We start from the raw sequence: 26,476 nt of genomic DNA, 5'->3' as shown, positions 1-26,476 counted from the left end.
AACTGTAAAAGCATGCAAAAAAAATTTTTAGTTCATAGTTTCAGACATGGAAGATGATATCTGAATACAAAATAATGGTAAAATGCACTTCATAATCAATTTTTAAAGTTTATGCAACAATAATTACACCAGCAAAAATACAAAGAGTTCTTTAAAATAAGTTACTGCTACACTGAACATTGCACACACTATAAAGGCACTGATTTGGTAGATAAAGAAAAAAAGAAGGAATTGCACCATGGACCAAAGCACCATGCAACAATCTTGCCATTTGGTTTTCCAGCAAAGATACATTCAACATATTTTAGGTCATTGAACTTGAAACGTACTTTGAGCGAATTCTTTCACAATAATTTCCATCAGCAAATAGGATGACAAGTACACTGCCATTCCTGCTATCTTGCATCACATGAAAATCTTTTTGTGAAAGAATTTTTATTAGACTTTCTTTGAAGTACAACAGTTGTCATATTTAAATGTAAAAATTTATCAAAGTTGGCACTGCATGGAGCTTTACAATGTGCAAAACTGGGAAGTTAGACATCATAAAAGAATCAGAGCACGCACATGCATAAAAAAAAAACTTGTGGCACTCTTACCAGTGTGTCCTACACACAAGCTGGACTTCATTGCATTAAATGTAAAAAGCAAGAAAGCAATCAACATCAATCAAGTTCCATCAAAACAACATTCATAAGCCAAATACAACAGGCCACTATAGCTAATTCACACACAAAAACCAGCAGAGCTTTAGAACATCTCAAATTCACCACAAAAATCACAGCACTATTTGGCACAAGCCTTAAGGATTCTCAGCAACTTCAAAAAAATGAGAGACCAGTACTAGAGTAGTTGTGGTACTCCACTTAATGAGGAAAACCTGCCAGCACAGACTTAAATAACAGGCAGCATATAGTTAATCAAGGAAAAAAGTGCACTAGTAACATACCAGCAAATAACAGGATGGCACTTGCAAAGTTGCACCATCACACAGCAAAACCTCGATAATTTGATACCAGTTTGTTCAAAACTGCATGAAACTACATTTTACTAGACAATTTGGGCAACCAGTGTGCTACTAAGATGATTTCTTGGCTTGAGCTTTGGCTTACGAGAGCCATAGTGCTGCCTATGCCTTCTTTACAAAGTTACGACGGCATGAGCTGCGGTATGGTTGCCTTGATAAACAGTCAATGTTTCCTACAGCTTTACTTGTACTTGTTATTGGCTTCTCTCTCATGCTTGCATATTATCACAATCATGCTCACTTAAACGTGCCTTTGATATAACACTGCTCTACCGTGAGCATAACCTCAAATTGAAAGTTCTTATAAAATATTTCACAGCATTTCCCGTGCAACTGCTGTCGGAGTGGGCAATGTGGAAAGGAAGCTTCCCACTGCATTAAAAAAATGCGGCTACACTAGAAGTCAGTGACTGGTCCATTTAAGTTTCATGATGTCAACACTGAAACAAGTGCCAAGCCCTGCAACACTATGAAAAAGGCGCTCATAGCATGAGAAAAATGTGACGCCTAGTTGTTTTGACTGTAACAGTGGCTGAAATTATGTGCTGAGTTATCCAGCTGAACAATGTACAGGTGCCCCAGAAGTAAAACAGAGCGCGTGAGCTGTGGCCAAACTGGGCAAAACTGCATGCCAGCGCGCTCTATCAGCAGATGCATTGCAGAGAGCGAGAGTGTCGGCATATCCTGGCTGATCCATCCCAATATTCTGATGCTCACCTTATCACCTGGTTCGAGTGAAGCCGTACTGCTGCCATCACTGCTCGTCAGGGGCGCCTTTAATGCCTTATGCTTTTGTTTGCCCGCGTCGTGAAGCAATCTTCAGAGGTGTGCGCTTTCTGCATCACCAAGGATGCCACCACATTTGCCCCCGACAAGCAGTGATGGTAGCAGCGTGGCTTCGCTCGAGCCAGCGATAAAGCGAGCATCAGAATATCGAGGCGGGTCAGCCGAATATGCCGAAGCACTCTCACTATCTGCAGCGCGTCAGCTGATAAAGCTGTGCTGGCATGCAGTTTTGCCCAGGTTTGGCCACAGCTCGCGTGCTCCGTTTAACTTTTGGGGCACCTGTCCCCGACTGCCCCAATCCATCAAACTAAACGCTCCTTCAGAGATGAGTAAGCACTTGGAATAGCCCTATAACAGATAAAAAAAGTTAACACGTGTCTCTGCATCATGATACCTCCACTCCCAAGTTATTTCCTTCACTGTGTAACTAACAAATAAATTATACATCTTGCACGGTTTGAAGTGTCAAATCAACAATTTTTCACTGTATCTGCATCATCTCAAAAAATGATGAGCGAGACATTAGTTAAAAGAGACTGTCTACCGCTTGGAAAATTTTTTCTGATTGTGGTGAAAATGAGATCGTTCGTCACATCGGTGCTTTTGTCCCATAAAAAAGGAATTATATTTTTAATTTGATGTTGAAAATCATGAAAGAATGACCGCTAGCATCACCCAATGGCGATGTGGTTCAATCTACTGGTAGGGCAAGAAATCCTCGCAGATAGACTCATTTTGCTGAAAAACAAACATGTATACTTGAAATTGCATTTTAAGCACTTGAGGCAGCTTTCAGCTGCGTCAGAGAGAATTTTTTTGTGCTTTTTCCTTCTCACGCATCTAGAAAGGCACCCGGTGGCGCTGCTTGCGGCGCCGCCTTCGATTTCGTCTGTTTCAAATCATGCGCTATGCCATGCAGCCCTCCGCGCTGGTCGTACTGCGCCGCTGAATTGTTGTTAGGATAGTGGAAGCACTACTAAACGTTGTTAGGATGTGTCACATGTGCTGCGCTTTGAAGGCGTGCATTTATCGTCGCTTTTTGATGAATCAACTTGGCTTGGATTGTGGCAGCAGTGCTAAAATAAACGCATAGACTGTGATTACAGCAAAACAAGTGTTCTGTAATCCTATAATAAGGCTTAATTTAACCGCTAGCACGCTGAAAACGACTGTTACATTCATTACATTAGTGTTCAGCGAAAATTAAGTAATCCTACAGAAATCACGTGTGCTTTCGGTTTTAATTTTTACTGGCACTGCAATCGTCATCGCGTCCACCAACCAGTGTTGTGGGCATGTTTCACGCCAATGGAAGAAGACCGAACGCAGATAGAAAAATTCTGTTTTAAAAGATATCTACTCACTTTCCAGAGAAACCGCTGCAAGGTGCGACACTTCAGACTGTATGGTTTCGATTGCGGTACAAAACAGAAAAGCGATGGAGGACGGTAGACAGTCCCTTTAAAAATTGTGCCACATTTCCCAATCTTTTATCTGTGGACTATGAGCGCAAAAGCCAAAATTTTATGTAAATGGACGGCACATATATTTTAAATATTATGACATCTTTTTTACAGCCAGAGGGAACTTGACCAGCTGTAGAAGACATGCTTATTTAAAAAAAAATGCCTGAACGCACCTGCAGCTTTTCATAACAGTACAAGCAGATCATCAATGATTTCTGTGATATATGCAGATGCACCAACTGCGCCGACTCAGCAGACAGGGTAAAATGGGTGGTAACAACTATTTAAACAGTTCATCTAAAATTCAAGTCTGCATACGTTGTAACCTGCAAATATTAATATTTGCAAACATGCCACAGGTGTGAATCATGATATTGAGGGAGGGAGGGGGGGGGGTTCAGAGGCTTGCTTTGAGTACGTGCCTTTTGTGGTATACATACACACTTTATTCCTCACAATTTAACTTCAGACGTAATACACAGGCAGCACTAAACTTTGAGCAGCAAGGACTTACAATTACGTTGTTTTTAGATTCAAGTGACCTTTTCAACGACTTTGCCGTTGCTGATTTCAACTGCTTCAGGAACTTGTCTGCATAAAATTGCTCAAAGCGAGTAAACCTCTGGTATTTTCTCTGGCATCAAAAGACTTCTGAATGAAGGTCGCAAGACCAACACGTGAAACATTTCTGGGAAGACAACAGTGTTCTTTTAAACATGACATAGCATTTGCATGAAATCATAAAGTAAGCCCAGATTCATTACCTTAACAGAAAATTTTAACAGTTGGCAGGTATGCCTTTGTGAACATTGGTAGAAGGGTTAGACTGTAAAGTGGAAAGGTTCTAAATAGTCAAAGCAAGCAAGAGAAGAGAACCTTGTGACAGCTCGAGAAGTTAGTGTAGTTCTCGACAGTATCAAGACGTCGAACACTTCCAAATTGGTTATATTGCCATTAACAGTTGTCCTCTATTTTGTTCATATCACTGCCAGATAAAGTTCTGGTATTGTGCAATGGGTTATAACAACTACTTAGAATGGAAAACTGAGCTAGTTGGTATGAATTCATACTTACAACTGTGCAGCACTCACGAAAAAACGACGAAAAGAAGTGCACACAACATGTGCTGCTGTGTGCACTTCTTTCGTCCGTCATCGTTTTTCATGAGCGCTGCACAGTCTTAAGTATGTATAACAACTACTGCTGGGCGGAGTGCGTTACACTAAGGCTCGGCTTGTACTGACATGCACGTTCATTTCTGCCAACAGGATGTTACCAAAATCGAAGCAGCTTTCGTGACACCTTGCTCAAATTGAAGTGCATAAAATAGACTAGTATGAGCATGCAAATGACTCCCAGACTGCTTAGCTGGTGTTATGTGCTTGCCCAGTTCCAACACTCATATGCACAGGCCACATTTTTTAACAATCCGCTTTGTTATTCGTAATTTTCTACCCTTTGTTATTGACTCAAATATTGCTGAGGTGTCATTATCACCAAAGTTGACCACTCAGCACAATGGATGACACAAAGATTGAAAAATAAAGGACTGTTCGCAAATATTGGCTCTAGGTTTGAAAAAGAAAGCTCCTGTGCAGAAAAGAAAAAAAGAAAGACCTTCGCAAAAGTGAAGAAAAATAAAAAGCTTTAAAAATATGTATATCTGCACTAACCAGTTACATCAACACATGGGATCCATACAATAAAACAAAAAGTGAGCAGTAACTGCAATAGAGCATAAGACAAATGACTTCAACTGAACACTTGCATTCGGGCAAGTTAAACTTAAATTAAGATAGACTTTAGTCACGTGATGAATAGTTTAACATTTTAAAATTTCGCAAATAATTGCTTCAGTTCATGAGCACTGCCTATGAAAATTCAGTGCACCCACGTTTATGTAGAACCAAGAACAGCTGTATTTTCACATAAGCATTGAGGAAAAAAAAGTGACAAGTTTTACAGACCCTTGACATGTCTCACTGAACCTCATGCAAAAACCACCCAACCTGAAATATTGTCTATATGTAGAGTATGCTACACATTGAGCATGTTACAGTCCATCGCCATATAGCAAGCACATCTTAATCAACTTTGATGAGTACATCAAGAAAATTGCACACATCTTGCATAGCCAGACATAAACAATACTGCCGTAATATCGTAATATCCCGATACCGTAATATCCCGAATGATTACCCGCCCCAACGCCCCCTGAAATTCGTAGAAAAAGTTGGGCGGGCCATGTCTCAGTGACCAAACAAAAGAAAATTTAAAAAAGCAGAAAAGTCTGCATTTTTTTCTTTACATCTAGTGTGGCTTGACAAGAGATAAACTCAACTTTTATCGCAGAATGTTATCTTGCTCGCAAGGTTAACAAAAAATTTTTTACTGTCCGTGAAACCAACTGCTTGCATCGCAAGAAAGCATCATTCCATGATTCGGGTACCATTCAATAACCATTTTCTTCTTGACTGTGAAGTTGTTACACATTGTGTATAAAAGGCAGCAAAACCACTGGCAGCAACAGAGACAGTAGGGTTACGGACAAAAAAAAACTGCTGCTTATACAAGTATTAGGCAGGGTATTTTTCGCAAATTGCGAGGCCCCCGATTTTCATTTTCCAAAGGTAGATGTTGACTCGGTGCTTTTGACATAATCAATCTTTTGCCTAAAAGGGGGGTATGTAACAACTCAGAGATGGGTGATCACTCGGGATATTACAGTAAACATTTTTTCTAGTGTTAGTACTACCCTTTTACAATATAACACTTTGAAATCCATGACATCATGACTACATTCCTGTGCAGGAATTTCAGCATGAAAGTTTATAATGAAGCTTTTGGCTTTTATATTCTTGTTTAGTAAGGAGCCTATGATGGTAGAGTTAACAATTATGCATTCAAATAATAATTGATCAGTCTAAACTGATTTACTGTTTCACTTTAGTGCCCTTTTACACAGTACCTGTGTTTGCATAGACAATTTTAGCTTTAAGGCAGCTTCCCTTATTTTAATACACACTTATTTTAATACACAAAATTGTGCTTCATGGCACTTCACCACAAGCACTGAACTATTTATATTAGCCAAGCAGTTTAGTCTATTAGTATAAATATAAACAGTTAACAATTGTATTATCCTTCAAGAGCCACCTAGCCTCTAGCACAACAGCCCCACAACACATATATTGTAGAGCCAAAAGACATGAAAGTGTTGTGCTGTAAACTTGGTTGTGACATGCACTATAAAGGAAAAAAAGTTATAGTTGGGTTTGAATAATGTAGAAAAATGAGCATTACTGCCTCAGACATTCAGGCCACGCTAATGAAGTGAAAGTGAAGGCCCATACATGCAGGCAAGCCAGACTAAAAGTACAATTCAATCCTTTTCAAGCCACTTCCTCTCAACAGCAAGCATGTGGTTTAGTGAATGTGTGGAGATCTATAATAAATTCCTATGCACTACCTGCGAGCTGTTTATAACATAGGCAAAAAATAAATTGTACTATTATTATTATGCTTCATGAGCTTTGGGAGTATGCAAATAAAAAGTGTGACTTTGGGGAAGTGAATCGACATGAAACAGACAAAAGCTTTTCTTATTTTTTTCTCGTGTTCTGGGCTATTGCGCGACAAAACGACATTCTCATCAGGTTGCACACTATGGTGGGGTTTTCGGATAAATTTTGATCGTCTGGAATTCTTTAATGTACATTTAAATATAAGTACACAAGCCTTTTTGCATTTTGTCCACATCAAAAAGTGGCTGCCTCAGCTGTGTTAAACCTGTGACCTACCCGCAGTGCAACACAATAGCCACTGGGCTACTATGGCAAGTCATGAGGCAAAGTTCATTAATTAAGCAAAGGCCACTCATAAATATGCAGTGCCATAACATTTTCGAATAAATAAAACATCAGGTGATAACTTGTGAAAGCTGGCTCTAGTAAAAGAAGTCAACGATTTACTGTCACAATTCCCACTGCTTAATCAACAAAAGATACTCCCATCACAGGTATTTCAGCTATTTGACTAGAGCACACACTATACTCAGAATAATATCAAAAGTATTATAATAGTGCTTTTTCACAATCAAAGTAATGCATTTACCTTTACTATATATTGCACATTAAAGACTATAATAGCACAAATATATAGAAATTTAAAAACAAATTTTGTTTATGATAACATTAAAACTTGAGACAACCCCATTCAAGACTTAGATAAACAAAAAGATATGCGCAAGTACTATGGATGTGCAGTTTCAAGCTGTCTTATCTAATCAGCTTCCTCAGCACATATTAGCAACATTCCATAGCAAGCTTTTATAATTAAATTTTAAACACGCCTGATATTTTCTATGAACACGGTTGAAATCTGGGCTTCTTGGTACATTATCGTCGAAGACAATAGCACTAAGTAAACACGAAATAAAAAGTCACAGGACACAGGCACCATGTTGCCTGTGTCGTGTGTCTCCTTGATAGAGTGCATATAACAGCATAATTTATGCTGTTATAAGCACTCTATTCTTAAACAGCGTTAACCCAAATGCCCATATTGCATAGGTAGTTGAGCATCACAAGTTATACCTAATTATATGCGATGCCATTATAAAAGGACTGCACAAAATATTGCTTTAACAGTGCTACTTGGCTACATATACCCTTAAGGTAAGCAGAAAATATAAACACAAAAGACTTACAGCAGCTGCTTTGCTGCCTGTCACTTGTAAATGGGCTAGAATATAAGATAATTACTTCATGCTGCTTTTGCCAATATCAAAGAAAAGAAAAAAAGAAGCACCAGAGAAAATTTACTTCAGCAAAATAATGTTTCTGCATTTATTCTCCCAGAATGCTTAACTTGACCTACTTTTGTACCTTGCCATAAAATATTGCAGTCATGTGCAAAAGATAAACTAAAACCTATATAAAACAATCAGATGGTAATGCAAAAGTAAAATCTGAGATGCCACAAAGATGCCCCCATGCCTGTAACTGTCATTTCGCAGACGTTTTTGAAACACTGAACTATTTCAGGCCCTCATAACGTGATCTGCTGATGACCCACAGTGGACTAAAACTGATGCTGTAGAAAACACCTCAGAATTTGTTTGAAACTGTTTTTTTCCACTGGGAATGCAATAGAATATTTACTACTCAAATACTTTCACTTGCACCCGCTGCTGAAACATCTTAAACACGTGAATGACTTCCCTGGACAGAACTTATGCTTTGATTTTTGTCCACTTCCTTTCAGCGTATACTGGAACTTATTCATGCTTAGCACCCAGCATGGCTAACTCAAAATTCGCATGCCATCAGCATTTTCCAGCATCAGGACACACTTGTTCTTACGCACCTCAATCCCATGTGGAGGGACATTCACAAAGTAAACTACCCTATTTTCCCACATACACACCTGCTTAAGCTATAAAGAAATTTCGGAGCTAATATCAGGGTGCAAGATGTGCACTAATTTCAATTTGCAAGATGGTTTCATGAGAAGAGGCGAGGATTCACCCCCCCCCCCACCTCTGTTTGTAGTTGGGGTGCAGGTTATATGCAGGGGCATTGCACGCGAGCAAATACGGTGAAGAGGCAGCATCCTTTTTGCACTTTTAATTTATAAAAATTGGGTTTGCTATGCCAGTCATTCATTATCCATAGTGTAGATGGGGGTGAATGTAGGACAGCAAGATTTCTACTCAGCTATAGGCTCTTCATGCTTTTTGCAGCTGGACTCGAGAATTTTTCTAAGATGTAAACTTTTAGCACTAGCTTTTCGAAAAAGGTACATTTTTCCCACTACAGGAGTGAGCGGTATGTTTGCTGCCACACAGCACATGCCCAAGACCTGTCTCACAGGTAATCTAGAATCCAGACAGCACAATATAATTTCCTGTATTTATGATAAAACTGCTCAATATTTATGACCAACAGGCAGCATACAAATTACACAACATTACATATGACCTGACACAACTTGCTTCAGAGTAATCTGAAGCCTTCTAACCAAACAGTACTGTTACTGTTTGCAAGTGAAAGTATCAACAGTATTATCAGAATTAAATATCAACGTTGCATAGTAGCTTGTTCACTACATGAAAATACGACTGTTGTATTCACCCTGCTTTTTTAGTAATACAAGGCCCCTGTATAACACTTGATTATTCTCCTGCTGAAGCAAAGTGAAGTCCAAAATTAGATGAAAAAAAAAGCATACAAATCACAAAAAGTGTCTGGTACACAAAAAAATGAAGACGCTATCACTACCTAAAATTACTATCCCGAGGTAGCCTGCTTTTAGAGTTGTTATAGTCAATAAATGGCCAAAATTTAGGTCTTCTCATAAGTAAGCATTTGGAGAGAACGAGCTTCACTGGTAAACTATTATGAATAGGCAGAAAGTAGGCATTAGAATACTACAACATCATCAATGCTGTGCCTTTTATCTAAATTTAGAAAGAGGCAGTGCTTTAGTATAATATCAATATCACTTTGAAAATGTATGTGTTGACTAGGTAGGTGACTAGAAATCACTTTTCTTTCAGAGTTGCCAGAAGAGAATAATAAGCCAGCAGAAAACAATATGACTAGTTAACTCTGTCACATAACCAGAACAACAACTACATTTTATAAACTTATGAGATTAGTGGCTTGCAGCCAATGTTGTGACATAAAGATTCTCCCTGCAGTAACAAATAAACAGACAAAAAAGTATGTAAAGATAACTGAGTGTTCTTTGTGTTTGTGTGTGATGAAATCCAAAATTCATTCCAACAACACCAGACTAGATCCCATCTCATAGAGAGTGAGCAGAGTGACTCATTCATAAACTAAACTAAAATGTATACATGAACAGGCAACCATGGTCAAGAAAAACAAACGCACATTTCACACTTCCAACACAAGTTACCGAGCACAGACCTTTGGTAGTGCAGTGCTGTCAATTTATGGCATCTGAGCTTGTCATAACATCATTCTAAACTGCTCGAATATAAGAACAGGGCAAGATTTGAACATGAGTTACCCATGTGAGCACTTAAGTGCTGAGAACAAGAGGCAGAATTTCTTATGCTGCCCAACAGTGCTTCGTGCAGTAACAAAAGCACAGCAGTGAGAATCACAAAACATTCTAGAGTCACCAAAAATGGGAAAACTCACAACATCACAATAACAACAAAGCAACACCTAAACTCTTTTAAAAAATAAACAACAAAAAGCTCTCGCGCTCTGACATAGGCTCTCATGATGACGAAAATGCCTCAGGCTCATGAAACTTTCTGATATGGTTACGGCGTGTGGATCGCCAGCGAAATTTAGCTCCACAGTGTGGACAGGAGAGTGAGTTCTCCATGTGCACACTGAGATGCTGTTTCAGTAAAGGCCGTGCCTTAAACACTTTTGAGCAGAAGGAGCAGGAGAAAGAGTCAGCCGAATCATCGCTTGGTGGTGGTGGTGAAAATGATGCCCGAGGTGGCCGTGAGGCTAACCTCTGCCTAGATCCAGGTATAATGCTCCACACAGCACGATGATATGATGGAGATTGTGGCCTTACATCATCTGAAAAAGAAAAAGTGTACAGTGAGTGCCATGGTCATGAATTTGGCACACCCACAACATTTAGCATTATGACATGGCAGGACCCAGGGCAATTAACACTATTTTCTGCGATTTCATATGCCCTCAAGTACGCACCCATGAAGTACAATAGCAAGGCAAGCTGCTTGACGACTTTATCCCACTAGTGTCTGTGTAACATGAGGCTGTTACTAACATGGCATCACCACTTGCACTAAAACACAATGAAGCATCTTACTTGAGAAATAGCAAGGACACTATTGCAGAAAGCTGCCCACAGATTACACCTGATTAGTCAGCTTCAGCTGCACTAGCCCATACGCTGTTTTCCTTTATCCAAAAGTTGCACTCATTCAAAAGTGCACTCATTCAAAAGATTTTGGAGAGACCCATTGTGAGTTTTCCTGCGACACCTAATCTTAAGATTGCGAAATACATAATGCCTTACTAATGCATTAACACTACTGCACTGTTTATTACCTAGACTACAGACATGAAATCAGACATCTCCAGCAAGGCAGGCTTCAGTTTTTTGTAAAATGCATACAAGCAAATAATAAATTCAGTTCTAATTGTGACTTCATGTAAACTGCTTGCTTCACAGAATAGTTTGCATCAAAATGTATACCTATTTCTGAAGAAAAATATGGAGATGCTGGTACACGATAGGCCTTAAAAAGGAAGTAAGAACTGTTGTCTGGTATGAAACACAATGAAAAAAAAAAGGTCCACTAAGATGGTCTAGCAAATTGTCGGTTTTCTGCAAGAAGACTCACCTCTGTTTGCAAATTGTTTTTTGTGAAAGTATGCTTCAGTGTAAATGTGATCAATAGGAATGTTGTTCACATTTCTTAAAAGTACAAATAACTTTCATTGCATAATCACATCAGCTAAATCCATGAAAGGTTTAAGTCACGCAGGACCGTGGCAAGCAAAAATTTCTGAGAAAGACCTTCATCTAACTGGACTAAGGTGCAAAAAACCAGGACAAAGAACACATAGTGAAAGGACAGGCGTCATTTTTCACTTGTTCAATAGCCTTGCCCCAATTGTAGTCCCTGTTTTATTACACCTTCAATCCTTCAAGACCCAATTTCAATCAACACCTTAAGCACCGACAAATGTAAACATGGAGAAAACACTACTTGTGATATCAAGTTACAATGTATTGTGATAAAGCATTGACTTATCCGGGAATCTTGGTGTTTCTTAAAATGGTACTATATATGGCTAAACTGATTAAAGTAATAACTTATGTAATGCAGTATTGGTTGAGTGGGTATGCAAGTTCATTTTTCTTTATTTCTTGTCTGACACAGCTGAGTAAAATTGCCAGGTTCAAAAACCATCATGCACGGGAAAAACATAGTCAGCATGCAAAAAAAAAATGGAAAAAGGAAAAGAAAAAAAGATGAAAATATGTACAGCAGGCAATAGACCAACATAACAAATGTCACACTGTACAGAGGATGTACAACATGAAAGATTGTCACGTAGGAACACTCAAAGCAAGAAAAGTAGAAAGAAAAAAAAATGACACTAAAAAAACACAAGTCTCCATAATCAGGGGTGGTAAAAGATATATTCTGCACATATGATAAAAAGTGCAACAAAAAATTTTGAAAAAAACCAAGTGTTGAAATAACAGACACAGAGGTCTTGAAGGTACATACAACATTTAGGTTATGCCACAGCAAACAGACATTGGTGAAAAACAACTAAGGGATACTCACACAAAAGGATGCAGACAAACAACAAGTGAATACAGTAGAAATATATTTTCAATAGTCACAACTTCTTGCTCTTTATTGACTTTCAATAGCTATTGTTGCCATTTCCAAATATTTTCCTGTTATGAGGTTAGGTTGCTTAGCCTCTTCATGGCTACTTCATTTTGTGGTTCTTCATTCTGAACAGTACAAGTTGCTGCACCAAAAGTGATCATTTACTTCAGTCACACCATACATTTCTCCGTAAAAAACAGTGCTCTGCTGTACAATAATTGACAGACTATGATCAGTTAGCCGGGCAAGAAGGCAGATATATTGCTTGCCTACTTTGCAGAAGAAAAAAGAAATACATGCGCAAGCCATATGCAAGATGACCTTTTCCTGGGCTTGCAAGCTTTCTGAAGTTGCATTTTCACGTAAGCAGAAGAAATAAATGCATTTGGAATAATTCACTCTACAGTACACCTGCTGTGGCAGTACAAGTATGAACCTAAAAATAAAGCAATAATTCTTTATATAAACCTCTCTTACAATGAAGTAGCATCTAGCAATTTTGGGGAAGGGAAGGCGGGGAACGGGGGGGCATTGCATGCTTAAGAATTACCATAACCATACAGGCAAAGTAGTTTGCTGCACTGATTTTGCCAATTTAACATTTAGCAAAAATTTGTTTGAGCTGTGTTAGACAAGTACCCTAATGTCTAGCATGTGACTGCTTGATACATAAGAATGCTTCACCTTAAGCAAAACTTAAGGCAATGCCTTTTAGAAAAAGCTCAGAGCAGCTTAAAATAAAGCACCAACCAGCCAGACATTACCATGAGCAATAATTCCAGTTCACATTCGCTGCCTGTTTAAAGTGCCTTATTATGACTAAATGATATTCAAACAGAGCCACTGACTTAAAATGTTTTGAAATGTTATTGAACCACATTGGCTGAAATGAGAGAAGTACTTTGAAATCCATGATACCCCATTGGTGTACTGCTACCTCAGTTTCAAAGTGAAATTTGAAATGGAACCTTTAACTGTTTTCTTAATTTTAAATAATAAACCTGCTACTGTTAAATTAACTCGTAAAGACTTCACTAATATCACTTTAAGAGAGACTGAGATGTTTCATTGCCTCAAGCAACAAGAAACTAAGAACAATAAAAAACAAGAAAAATCCATAGGAATATAAGCCCAACTGTTTTGCATCTGAAAACAATGTAAAATTCAGCCCTGTACTTCGGCAGCTTGCATAAATGTTCATATTTTCTGCAGAGCAGAATTGTAAATCAGTACACGTAAACACTCCTTCAAACCTTTTGTTCAGAGCAAGAAATCCCGAAATATTGCATTCCAGTACATTACCTTCCAGTATACTGCATTCCAGTATATTAAGTTGCAGTACTGCTACTTTGCCAGAACAAAAGAATTCTTTTAAAGACCATCACAATACATGAATGTTTTTTACACTTTCAGAAAAACAGAAGTGCATGATATATAATGACGCTTCAACTCATGCAAAACATTTGGCAATGCCTTTTATAAAAAGCTCGTAGCACCTAAAAATTAACCAACAAGACACTACTACCAACAAAAATTCCAGTTCATATTCACCACCTGTTTAAGTGCCTCCCAAAAATATAATACTACATTATAACAAACTGACTACAATGTGCATATTTGTACACTCAATAAAATGGGGAAAAAAAAAGCAGGTTAACAAATCAGCATCGATGTAGTTGATAGGGTGGGTGTGCTTGTAAACAATGAATACAGTAAGGCCATCTACCATTTCAAGCATCATTAATTTCAGTCTTTTGGACCATTTACAAGAAACAACGATCTCAATAACATAGCCAAGTCCAACTGAGCAGAAAACTTAGGGCATTACTATAACACCAAAAGTGATGTCTGAAAACAGAGTACCTGTTTGTTTACAAACAGTTCCACTGCCATGCCTTAAACACAGCTGCAAAGAAAACTTGACAACAGCATACGAAACAGTGACATGACATCACCAAGATATAATAACTCTGAACAGTCCTCCAACAGCAGCATCATCCACAGCATAAGCCGGGAGCACATACCAAGGATAGCCGTAATTTCGATCAAACAGGCTATGTCGGTTTGTGGATGCACCAGAAAAATTGTTTGTATCCTGTTTTGATTTGTAACTTAAAACAATATAAACAAATGCTTTTGGATACTACAATAACCACTCATGTTCTGCTGTACAAGCACTCAATGAATAAAAGCATGAAGAAAGAACTGTGACAAGTCAAAGTGAAAAAAGCACATTTGGGTTAGCTTGCATTTAAGATATACTATCTTCTCGACTTTATTGTAAAACGTACCTCCAGTAAAGGTCATTGTCACTGAATTTTCTTTTAAAGAGCCCTGAACTGCCCTTGAGCCACTGCATGCAAAAAAAAGCAAACCCATTCCTAGTATATAACCACATAAAGCTTAAATGACTCAAGTTTTCACCACCATCACCATCTTAATATCTGCTAGTAATACAATCCCCCTGACAACTAGCCATGGGTGATTTGTTTACTCATGAACGAGCATAGAAAACATGAATTACGAAGAGAGAGAGAGAGATGAGCACAGCAGAAAACAAAAGAACTGGTTTTAACTGCTTTAGGCATACAACTTATGAAAGAAGCAACTATGGAGATATTAGGGACCGTAAACACGTGCTAAGTTTCGACTGTTCACCGAGTGTGAACAGTCACACATTAAGTGTGTACATTGTTTATGGTCTGCAATACAGTATGAACCAATTAGCACAGCAAGAAGTACTACTGAACGATACGGTGACTGGGAAAAGCCTTGTTTTTACAGAGAACTGAAGCTTCCAGCTAGCTCAAAATAAATGAAGAAAAAAAAAAGCTTCAAATTTAGCAAAGCATAGAACTTTGGTTACTCTACAGTAATCAAATTATTTTGGAAATATTTTTGCCGGTAGGGAATTACGATCAGGTTGAAAGGTCAAATTATTTAATATGTAGTTTTTCTTGTTCTGTTATGTTTTACCATATCTCATCCACAAATCTGTTCAGCTTGGACACTCGTGCAAGCTATATACGAGGTACTTCATTCATTGTACCCAAGAAGCGTTGCAAGTTTACTTAGAAGTCGTGCAGGGTCTGCTTAAAACAAGTTTATAATGACAAGCGTCTGAAAAGCTGTAAATGTAACACACCGACGTAAGAAGCCTTCTAGACATCGTTACCGAGTGGAGCTCGTAAGACTTAAGCATTAGGCACATTGACTGAATGACACAATGAAACAAGAAACAATGTTATGGGGTCACTGCGGCATTCTTGCAGTGCCATTATAATGCTGCTTACCATGGTACTATTAAAAGCATGGCATAGCGGCAGACTCTGAACTCATTTTGAGCACCTGGGATCCTTCAAGGTGTGCTTAATATAAATACACAGGCGCTTTTATTCTTGCTTAATATAACATACAGGTGCTTTTATTCTTGCTTAATATAAATACACAGGCGCTTTTGCATTTCATCCACACTGAAGCGCATCCACTATGGCCAGGAATCGAACCGACGCACTCGTGCTTAGCAATACAAAACAACAGCTACTAAGCCACCCACAGCGGATTAAAAAAAAGAAACCGTAACTTCACAAAGCTGTAAACACAGTAGGACTTTGTTTGTTCAGAACTTCATTTGCAATACTACTGTACATTTCAAAATGGTATTACTCTCTAAACACAGAGTGAAACATGTGCTAGCTCTAGATCATGATGCACGAGTTTTAGCTGCTGGCAGTGTTGTAAGCATTCAACGTACAGACATACCTGTTAGCCTAACAAAGTCATAGCGACAATACAGCGCTCCCAAATGTACTGGGTATTAATTGTGCATAGCAGAAAGTTTGTGTGTATGTGAGCTTCACACACAAAGAATGCGCAACGTGCAGTAAAAGTTACTACACCAATGCTCTCATGGCTAGACCAGGCATAAGGCTGGTGGATGTGCATATATATATGACAGATGCTTCCCATACTTCCAGACAGCTAGAGCCTTCCATACATGCAGCAGGCTTGCTCCGGCAAACACAGCCATGCAGCACTGCCAATATGCATTCTGGTAATGAAATAATTTGCCTTGCTTTGAAGCAGCTTTGAAGCAGGTGATTTATGTGACAACACGAACAACATGAACCACCAGCTTTCAATTGAAGCAGGTGGTTCATGCAACAACACGAACAAAAGCTTAACGAGATGTGAATGAACAGAACTGTATGCCTAGTAGAAAATCCAGAACTTTATGCTAGCAGTGTGAAAACTGAAATTTTGATTATGGACTGAACTGAGTATTGAATTGTGGAATTAAAAAATTTCGGTGGAGGAAAGGGGGATGTGTGATCTATCTAAATTTGCAAGTAATACCCCAAATATGTCCACAGTGGTCATAACAACCCACCCCAAAATGTGTAAGAACAGATTCATCCCCATGTTTATGCCTTTTTACCTCATTTAACACAGTTTTGGATAAATACACAACAGCACTGAAGCTTGATAAAACGGAAATATTGTCACGCACCTCACCGTAACGCAAAGTTACAAAGAAAACCCATATGAGTTTATCAAAACGCTTTGCAGTTACAAACAGTCATCCCAATGTAAAGATTAAACTAAGGACCACTGCCTTGCCGGGGCAGTTGCTCTACCATATGAACTATAACCACGAAGACTGCAGACTAGGACCCAATTTACAATGTGAAGCATGAGGAGAATGAATATATAACAAACTGGTTCCGCAAAAATCAGTGGAACAGGTGCAAGTACAGAGTATGGTGAAGTAGCAGGAAGCTCCTTTTTAGCTTTGTGTTATTCCTGGCTGGACAATTCTTCCTTTTCACTACCAAATTTCATTCCAAACGAAGACAGAATTTCAGTATTCGCACAACCATACTTTATAACAAGCTCTAAATATTGTTTTTTTTTAAAGAAGTCAGTCACAACATAAAACAAACAATAAACTGTAGCTTATTGTTTATGTCTATAAAATAAAGACGGCACATATGTAAACAGTAAAACAAGGTTTTTTATGTTTACGTGCGAAGTTTTGAGGCAGTGCAAAAGCCCTAACTGAACCAGCGCTGTCCGTATGTGCTTCCTTGTCTTTCGGCCTGTATTCTACGCTGTAAAATTCAACACAATATGATATTATCAGTCCCTTTAAATTTTACTGTAATGCAAATAAAGATGATCCAAAAATAAGCGTTGTGTTCATGGACCTAATTTATTCAGTCTGGCCCCCACCATAATAGTGCTGCATGGTGGTAGCATTTCCTTATAGAAGTGGATGGTTGACGATACCACAGTTATGTCAATGGACGCATGCCAGCCAATAGCATTGCTCTTAGGCTTTTCAAACTAACCGATTACAGACACACATTTACCAAGCATCTATTGTGCTGTAAGGTAAACAATATTTACTTTGCACATGCACTGGTCTTCAGCATAAGCATGTTAGACCACATGTCCTTTTACTCTTGTACTGTCATTTTGCTGACAAAGCTCTGTGTGCAACTGTTACTTTTTAACTTCTTCATTCCAAATCCAGCACCTGTTTAGCAAAAAAATATAAATCTGACTGCATTGGAACAGGTTCACGGTTAAAAGAAACAGTGCAGTGAAGACAAAGGCAAAGTTAAATCACGGAGTCGTGTTGTATAGTTGCCTTTCTCTTATGTTGACTATTTAAAAATATAAAATTATATCAGATATTTATTACTAGCCCGGCAGAAAACATTTTTCTAACAACTTTACTGTAGTCTTGCATAAGTGCAACCTCAAGTCCTTCCTTTTTACAGATTTCTTTTATCTTCTGAAGCAGTGACTGTGAATGTATGAAATGTTCAAAAGACTTCTTCTGTCAGATATATTGGATCAGCTGCCGTCTTAAAGTAAGCTATTCAACTGTAACCTTTAACCCAATTACATAGTTTGCAAATGATGTGGTGGCATGCCTAGTAAAAAAGACTGTTCACAGTATCTGTATCTGTAGTTTAAGATTAAATTTCTGAAAAAGTCACAGCAGAAGGTTAAGAGTGAGAAGTTTACATAACGGGTCTGCGAAAAGCATTATAATGTATGCACATAATCAGGCCTTTGAGAGACAGAAGTGATCCGTAGGATATGCAATATGAGTGCACTTGCAATGAATTAAACATGCTGAGTGCATTCTATAGTCATGTGCCTCGAAAATAACATAACTCGACCAGGAATGGAGAGTCAGTGATTGAATACAACTGAAACTTCACTACTGCGGTCATTACCATGATCAATTAAAAATCTGCAGCCAGACACATAATAAGTGTAGACTTTGTGCCCCTTGGTCTAGGAAGCACGAGATGAAACAAAGCAAGGCTATATGACATTTCTGGTTAGATTTTCCGAACTCACTGAAGTGCCATATAAAGGTATGTCATACACAAGGAAAAAATGCTTAAAGAACAATTGCAAGATCACTGAATGGCAACACAGACGAAACCATCCATAAAGGAGTCATACCAATCGGCATAATAAAGAAAGAGCTGACACAACAACCAGCTACCTTTTTAAACAAGACAATGCAAGTTAGATTAAGAGAAATTAGCAGCCACTCCAAATGAGAAAAATTTCGCAAGGCCTGGTAGTTAATAAGGAACAGTGCAACTTCTTCGGATGGGGACAAAACCAAAGGGATCGACATAACCTGGAAAGTGTTAGTACAAAATCTCTAGGGACATGACTTCTGCAGGAATATACCTCACAGATATTGTGCATAACCTAAAAACAGAATAAGCCTTGTGACAGCACTAATATTACATGGAAGCATGTAAAACATCTCATAATGGCACACCACCCAATTGCGGGCACCACAGAATATTCAGAGCGAAATTTCACCTGCGGAAACATCGTAATGTTGAATGGCCTGCAAGCCGACTTGCGCTTGCTGAAATATTTGTGAAGTGCTGATGATCATTATTTTGGTCATACACATCATTCTACAGTGAATCTAGCACAGTCTGTGCCTCAGCTAACATTACTTTAAGGTGACAGCCTTTTTAAAGCAACTGCCACTAAAATGATCTGCTATTCCACTTCACCTCACACTTGAGTGTACCAAGAAATTACACTATTGACATCAAGAAACAGATTACAAGGAAATGTCTGAACAACTTTTGAACATGACTGAAGAAGGCTAAAATTAAATTAATTCCTTTTAAAGCTCTGTGCCCTCCTGAGAAACAAAGTGTCTTTAAAGGCCAATTCTGTCCCAAGGCAGTACTAGCTTCTTATGTGCAGCTACTGCCATTTATTGCCATGAGCACACAAAATGTAAGTACAAATGCTTGAGCACAAACTATCAAAAAAAGAACACAGAACACTGTGCTCACCCTGTGTTTTTCAGTGGTTGTTTTCACCCATTTGTACACTGTTTAGCATTTTCCTTACCATACCTAAGGAAATTTACCAAGCTGATCAACAGCTTTTCAATAGTCTTAAATATTTTCACTGAAAATCTTACACGGGCAATGCCACACACCATATGAGATGAAGACTGAACTTTATCTTTGAGTAACATCTGGCAATTTTCACCTCACTGGGGTGTCGCAACAAGAATTTTTCGACAGGAGGTATCCCTGGCACTGGTTTCCAGTGCTCCTAGTACACAACCAAACAAGACACATAAAACTTGTACTTAAGTTGGCTTGGCTGCAAAATTTTGAAATAACAACGACAATGAAGACACAGAGGCCTTCTGTTGGGTTCTCCTATTTTCCGCTCCAATGTATAAACTGCTTTAACAATGCCTCAAGCACTTGCATTCGTAACATCAACGATTAAGCTTCAATTTTATGTATTATAGTATACATTGTGGCTTATATGTCTTGAAGTAAACTGCAAAAAAGTAACTGCACTGTAGTGACAAATAAGGGTGCCAGCAGAAAACGAAGAGGACGGTTGTTGTTGTTGTTGTTGCCCATGCTCACTCCGCTGGACCACTGACCGCTTCGCCTGTGTCCCTTGATTTGGTGCATAAAAACCTAACATGCTTAAAGGAGCACTGACACAAAATTTCGAAGGCGAGATAACCTGTGGGATAGATTTGTGTGGACACACATGCATCATCTACGAAATATCAACGAATATAGCCTAGAACACATTTAAAATCACGTTTAAAGTGCACGTCGCGCCACTCCATGCGAAACGCGCCCTTGGTGTTCTTGTCAACAACCAACCGCCACCTGCGTCACGAGTTTGCATTGGCTGTCACGATTGTTGCAGGCGCTCTCTCCCACTCTCTCCTAGCAGACCTTTTCAACGGAAAGAAGGGGAGACTTGCACGGGAGTACAAAGGCTGGTGTCCTCGCCTCGGCAGAGCATCTTGGGGGGGAGGGGGGGGGTCATGCATATTTATACGCCTTGGAGGGCATTGTAGCAGCACCCAGGAAGCCTTCGTTGAAAAGAGTTGTCAACACTGTGCTCATGTGCACGCGGTTTTATGTGCTCACGCAGCCAGCTATGTTTACATAGCCACCACTCTGGGTCCCGCCTCCCTCGGCACTCTCTGAAACCGAAACTGCGACTGGGTGCTATAAAACCGTCTACAAATAATTAATGGTCGCGCGCTCGAGCAAATGAACTTTCCAGCCGTGATGAGTGGGTCGTTGACTACTTATCGCAGCAGAAAAAACAAGGTGCAAAATTTTGGTGTCAGTGCTCCTTCAACGCTAAACGTGTATTATCAATTGGTGGAGGGTGCTGGTTCTATTTTCACTATGTAACTCCTGACTTGGACTCTACCCCAGCCTCAGCAATGTCTGACGATAAGGCACAGTAAGCTGCCACCCCACCCCCAGTTGTCATTGGTTCTGGCATGCCAAGATAGCAAGACCCTTATTAAAGAGCACCAATAAACACGATTTAGAGGACTGGTTCACTTTGTAAGCTAGTAAGCGCTCACAATAAGTGGGAAGATGGCGACAGACTTAACCACATAAGCTTCTACCTGATGAGTGTGGCAAATCTGTGGTTTCACAACCATAGAGCTGACATTTACAACCGGTCATCTTTCAAGACAAGCTTCGCGGAAGCATTTGGCTGACCCGCGATTCGGAAGCTCCACGTAGAACAGTGCTTGCACAGTTTCACTCAGCGGTCTGGCTAGAACTTCATATCATATGTTGAAGGTACTGATAATACACATTTAGCACTAAGCACCTTAGGTGTTTATGCACCAAATGAAGAGACAAAGGCAAAGCAGTCAACAAACCATCGGAGCGAGCACGAGCAACTACAGTAACAACGACCGACTTCTTCTACATCTTCTGCTGGCACTCGTATTTGTCACAAGTATCGCTAAGCCTAATACAAAGAAATATACAACAGGAATATACAAAAACACTGTTTTACTCTACTGTGTTAAATCCTAAATGATGACTGCCTGCACCAATGGAAGCCGAGAGATTAAAGCAAAAGAATGTGAATTTAATTCGCAACAAATGCTGGATTGATTATTATGACTGTAGACAGACTAAAGCGCGGCTCAACAGTTCTAAATCTGCATGCCACTGACAGCAAAAATTATCTATTCACCAGAACCGAACATTTTGAGAAGGTACATTACCACTGTCTGCTGTTCGATGTCTTCGAGAACAAACATCTTGTTATAAGAAAAAAGTGTCGGCTTTGACACGTTGGGGCATTTACTGTCATGCTGAAATAAAGGTTTGCTTTTAATGCCCCTTAAAGGAAATCTTCGAGGACATGCTAGCCAAAACCTAATCACACCAGTGTTCAGCAGAGCTAGAAATGCATTTAAAACTTGAGAAACAGCGCGAAGACAGGACGAAGGAAAGTGACACACGGACGGGCACTGACTGCCAAATGAAATTTTTATTGACGAAACCAAGAATAAGTAGATGGACGAAAGAGTGGAAAAAACGATAAGGCAGGCTCGTAGCCAGGGGGGGCCCGGACCACCCCCCCCCCCGAAATTTTTATGATACATGGTTTTTACCAAAAATAAATAATTAAAATAGGCATTTTTCTCAAATAGTCAAGGCTTTCAGCAAGTGCTCCCCAATCCCCCCCCCCCCCCCCCGAAAAAAATGCCTGGCTACGGGCCTGCAATAAGGTTACAAGATTTTTGTCACGTGCGTGATGTGAAATAGCTGATTTCCTTTTCTAACAATTCGAGCGATGGAACGCTTATACGTCGATCACCCCTTTGGTGGATGACAAAGGCCTCAAATATCTCCCGCGCACGCCTTTGACGATAGCATGTTAGGATGGTGACGTCAGACAGACTGGGGGTGCACCCATGCCTGGCACAATGAGTGGCTATATTACTACTGATACCAGTCCTTAATGAATTGGCATGTTCACGAAGCTTATCATTGATGCACCTCCCAGTCTGTCCCACGTACACGCTGCCGCACAAGCACGGAATCTCATACACGACGCATGTCGCACACTCGGTGAATGGCTTGGCGTGCCTCTTCGAACACCGAGTGTGCGACATGCGTCGTGTATGAGATTCCGTGCTCGTGCGGCAGCGTGTATGTGGGACAGACTGGGAGGTGCATCAATGGGAGGTTTCGCGAACATGCTAATTCATTAAGGACTGGCATCGGTAGTAATTTAGCCACTCATTGTGCCAGGCATGGGTGCATCCCCAGTCTGTCTGACATCACCATCCTAAAACGCTATCGTCAAAGGCGCGCACGGGAGATATTTGAGGCCTTTGTCATCCACCAAAGGGGTGATCAACGTATAAGCGTTCCATCGCTCGAATTGTTAGAAAAGGAAATCAGCTATTTCACATCACGCACGTGACAAAAATCTTGTAACCTTATCGTTGTTTCCACTCTTTCGTCTATCTACTTATTCTTGGTTTCGTCAATAAAAATTTCATTTGGCAGTCAGCGCCCGTCCGTGTGTCACTTTCCTTCGTCCTGTCTTTGCACCGTTTCTCAAGTTTAAAGTTATGTACCACCTAGCCCGCCTTTCACCGCTTCTCTAGAAATGCATGCTTATTAGCATTTCTTGTGTCACTTTCAAATAGTACCTGACAGTGAAGGGTTATTCTTGGGTTTACAGACATGCCAATAAAGAAAATGAGAGATAATTTACGATAAAGATTAAAGAGAATTTACAGAAGCTGACAGAACAGTGTCCTAGGTACAAAACCAGGCTTTAAGACAAAGTGAGACTGCTTAATGAAGGCAAGTTTGTGTTCAGCTGGTCCAAACCTGCCATGAGTGACACATATATCACCTGGTTGTCTGACATCCCTGAAGTAAAATCTGCAAACTGTCTTCAACAATACGACAACACAATGTCACTGTGACCACACATGAATGGAAGCCCACCCACTGGTGTGAAGGAGCATTCAGAAGTATAAAGAGTAAAAAATTGTAGATGTCATTTTTGTAGCAAAGGCAGCCTAATATCCTCACTAAAAAAGTGAAATCGAAGAAGGCAACCACCATCAAAGTGCAAAACATAAAAGTGGAACCCGTGAACATGACTGAAGTCAGTAGACATAACAGTGACAGGACCACTAGCATAAGATCCACAAGCCTCAAGCCCATTTATCCGAAAGAAGTGTGGCATTTAAGAAGTGTCAACCTACCCAGCCCCTGTTAATGGTCATCTCAGTAAAAATCAAGCTGAAGAGTCGAGAGGCTGCTCTGATTTCTCCAGTGAAGGGGAAGACTATTTGTTTATGGAATCATTGGAATGTAATATCTGTACTGGACCGTTTTGGGTGAAACCTGGCCATAAATGCAACCATCAAAACATAATTTTCATAGCCCACAGCTGCACAACTTAGGCTCTGCTTAGACAATCCAACAAATGGGAAAGCGACACTTCAAATTTTAAACACTAGTTACGCTATGCAAGTGTACTTTGCATCTTGCAGGAACTATGAATCCTCTAAATATTATTTCATGTTAATCATTACTGTCATGAAGGTTTATGTTTTCAACACGACACCAACCCTTCAATTCTGGACATTCTAGAATGGCTGATTGGGCAAGTTGGTGATTCATGATACTTGAAATAGGAGTGCACAAACTGAACAGGGAATTAGGAAGACAGGGACAAGCGCATTGTCCTTGTCTTCCTAAGTCCCTATTTAAGTTACGTGCTCATATTTCAAGTTTCAATTTTGGAATAGTTGAAGAAATGACTGCATTTCCATCTAGAGAAGACATTTTCAGAGCAGCAAAGGAAAGCACAAAAGGTTCTAAGCCTGGGCATGCACACAAAATGAGACAGTAGTTGCTTTGCACAGTGGTGCTATAATGAAGAGTAACCACATGTTTATGGTAAAATTCTACAATAGCTGTATGATTGCTAAAAAAGCACACAACTTGCAGTTTGCATAATGTTGCTAAACCACAGCAGCAACAACAATTAAAAAAACTTCTACTGCGTGGTAGCACTTGACGCAGTTGCATGCAGCTGACTGACATGCTTGTAGAGGGAGCGGCTGTACATAAAATGCTCGCCACAAAAGTTGCACTTGAATCGTGCAATGGAGCCATGCGTCTTGCGGTGGTGGTATAGTCCAGTCACAAAGGCATATGTCTTATGGCACACTTCACACTCATAAGACTGGCGTACCGGTCGATGCCTGTCCATATGGCGCTCCAGAGTCTGTTTGTTGAAGAAGCGCCGTCCACAGATGTCACATGTTGGCCTGGCTTCGGCTGTGCCTGCAGCACCAGCGGTGGCAGCAACAGCCTGGTCCATGAATGTGGCCAGTGGCTCGAGGCTGGTGTGACCTGAAAGTTGATATGTCGCATTATGTAGTCTCTTGTGCCAATACAATATGTCCTCAGAGAGGGAAGCAAGCAAGGCAGCCTGTGCGGCCCAATTTATACCATTCCATATGCAGTCTTGCATAGGGGTCACCATTAACAGACTTCTTCAGAGCAAAGCAACCTTTTAACTTCAATGTTTTCACTAGCACCAATGACATAGACTCTACAGCATCACACAAACATAATTTCTTCTAACCAGTAATATCAGCAGTAGTTTTTTTTTTTTCATATGTTCTCATTTCCATGCCCAAGGTTCTTACAGCCATGGCATGAAGCTTATGACATTGCACCTTTGTAGAACACTTGATCAGTGATATTTTGCTTTGGCAAAGCAAATTACACACAGAACATAGCACTGCACAGCTCTACTTGACAATGAATCAAGTTCTCTTCCCAGTAATGCTCACCCCGTGCTGTGTCAACAAATGTTTGTCAGTTGTTTGTCACATCGACATAAGTGATATCTTCAATTGCACATTAACACTGCAAAGGGCCCATTATTCTAGTATATAGATACTCTTTTCCTTGTTCAGTAACTCATAAATTGGCAATTTTTTTTTGTCCACCCAAGAATAAAGTGGAAACTTGGGTATGAAATATAAGGAAACTAAATGCCAGATCACCAACAAAAGAGTTACATCCAAGAATAGAGATTAGACTAGAGAATAAATATTAGTGGCACTTACAGACCAACTCATGTAATTATCTTGAACGTGGTCATGTCCTGACACAAAACATATATATTTGCACACTTTAATGCTGAAATGTACAACTGTTAATAAATGTTCTTGCAATATGAAAACAATAATGTTGAATTTTCTAGTGGCATGGAGATATAAATCGGAACTGAGAAGTCTGCTGCTTATACTGCGCATATAAACGTTAAGTGGAGTCCTTGATTCTCAGCATTACGCTCACGGTGTGACAAAATGTGGCTTTTCATGGCTTTTCTAGTCTAACAATTCCAGAGGTCAGATGTGCATAATCGTGGGAATCTACAGCACAGCGTAACAAGAAGCACAAGAAG

General features: G+C 39.7%; 1 protein-coding gene across 1 annotated transcript in view; it reads right to left on the bottom strand.

The window, feature by feature from the left end:
- Positions 1-26,476, bottom strand: part of LOC119386272 (zinc finger protein 595) — a 74,586-nt gene that overhangs the window by 36,045 nt on the left and 12,065 nt on the right. Inside the window, exon 2 of the mRNA XM_037653600.2 lies at positions 25,093-25,410. Within this exon, the coding sequence (XP_037509528.2) occupies positions 25,093-25,410 (318 nt within the window). The remainder of the gene's footprint in view (positions 1-25,092; positions 25,411-26,476) is intronic.

Source organism: Rhipicephalus sanguineus, chromosome 3, assembly GCF_013339695.2.
Source record: "Rhipicephalus sanguineus isolate Rsan-2018 chromosome 3, BIME_Rsan_1.4, whole genome shotgun sequence".
Taxonomy (NCBI): Eukaryota; Metazoa; Arthropoda; class Arachnida; order Ixodida; family Ixodidae; genus Rhipicephalus; species Rhipicephalus sanguineus.
Note: the sequence above shows the minus strand (reverse complement) of the source record. Positions and strands in the feature narration are given on the sequence as shown.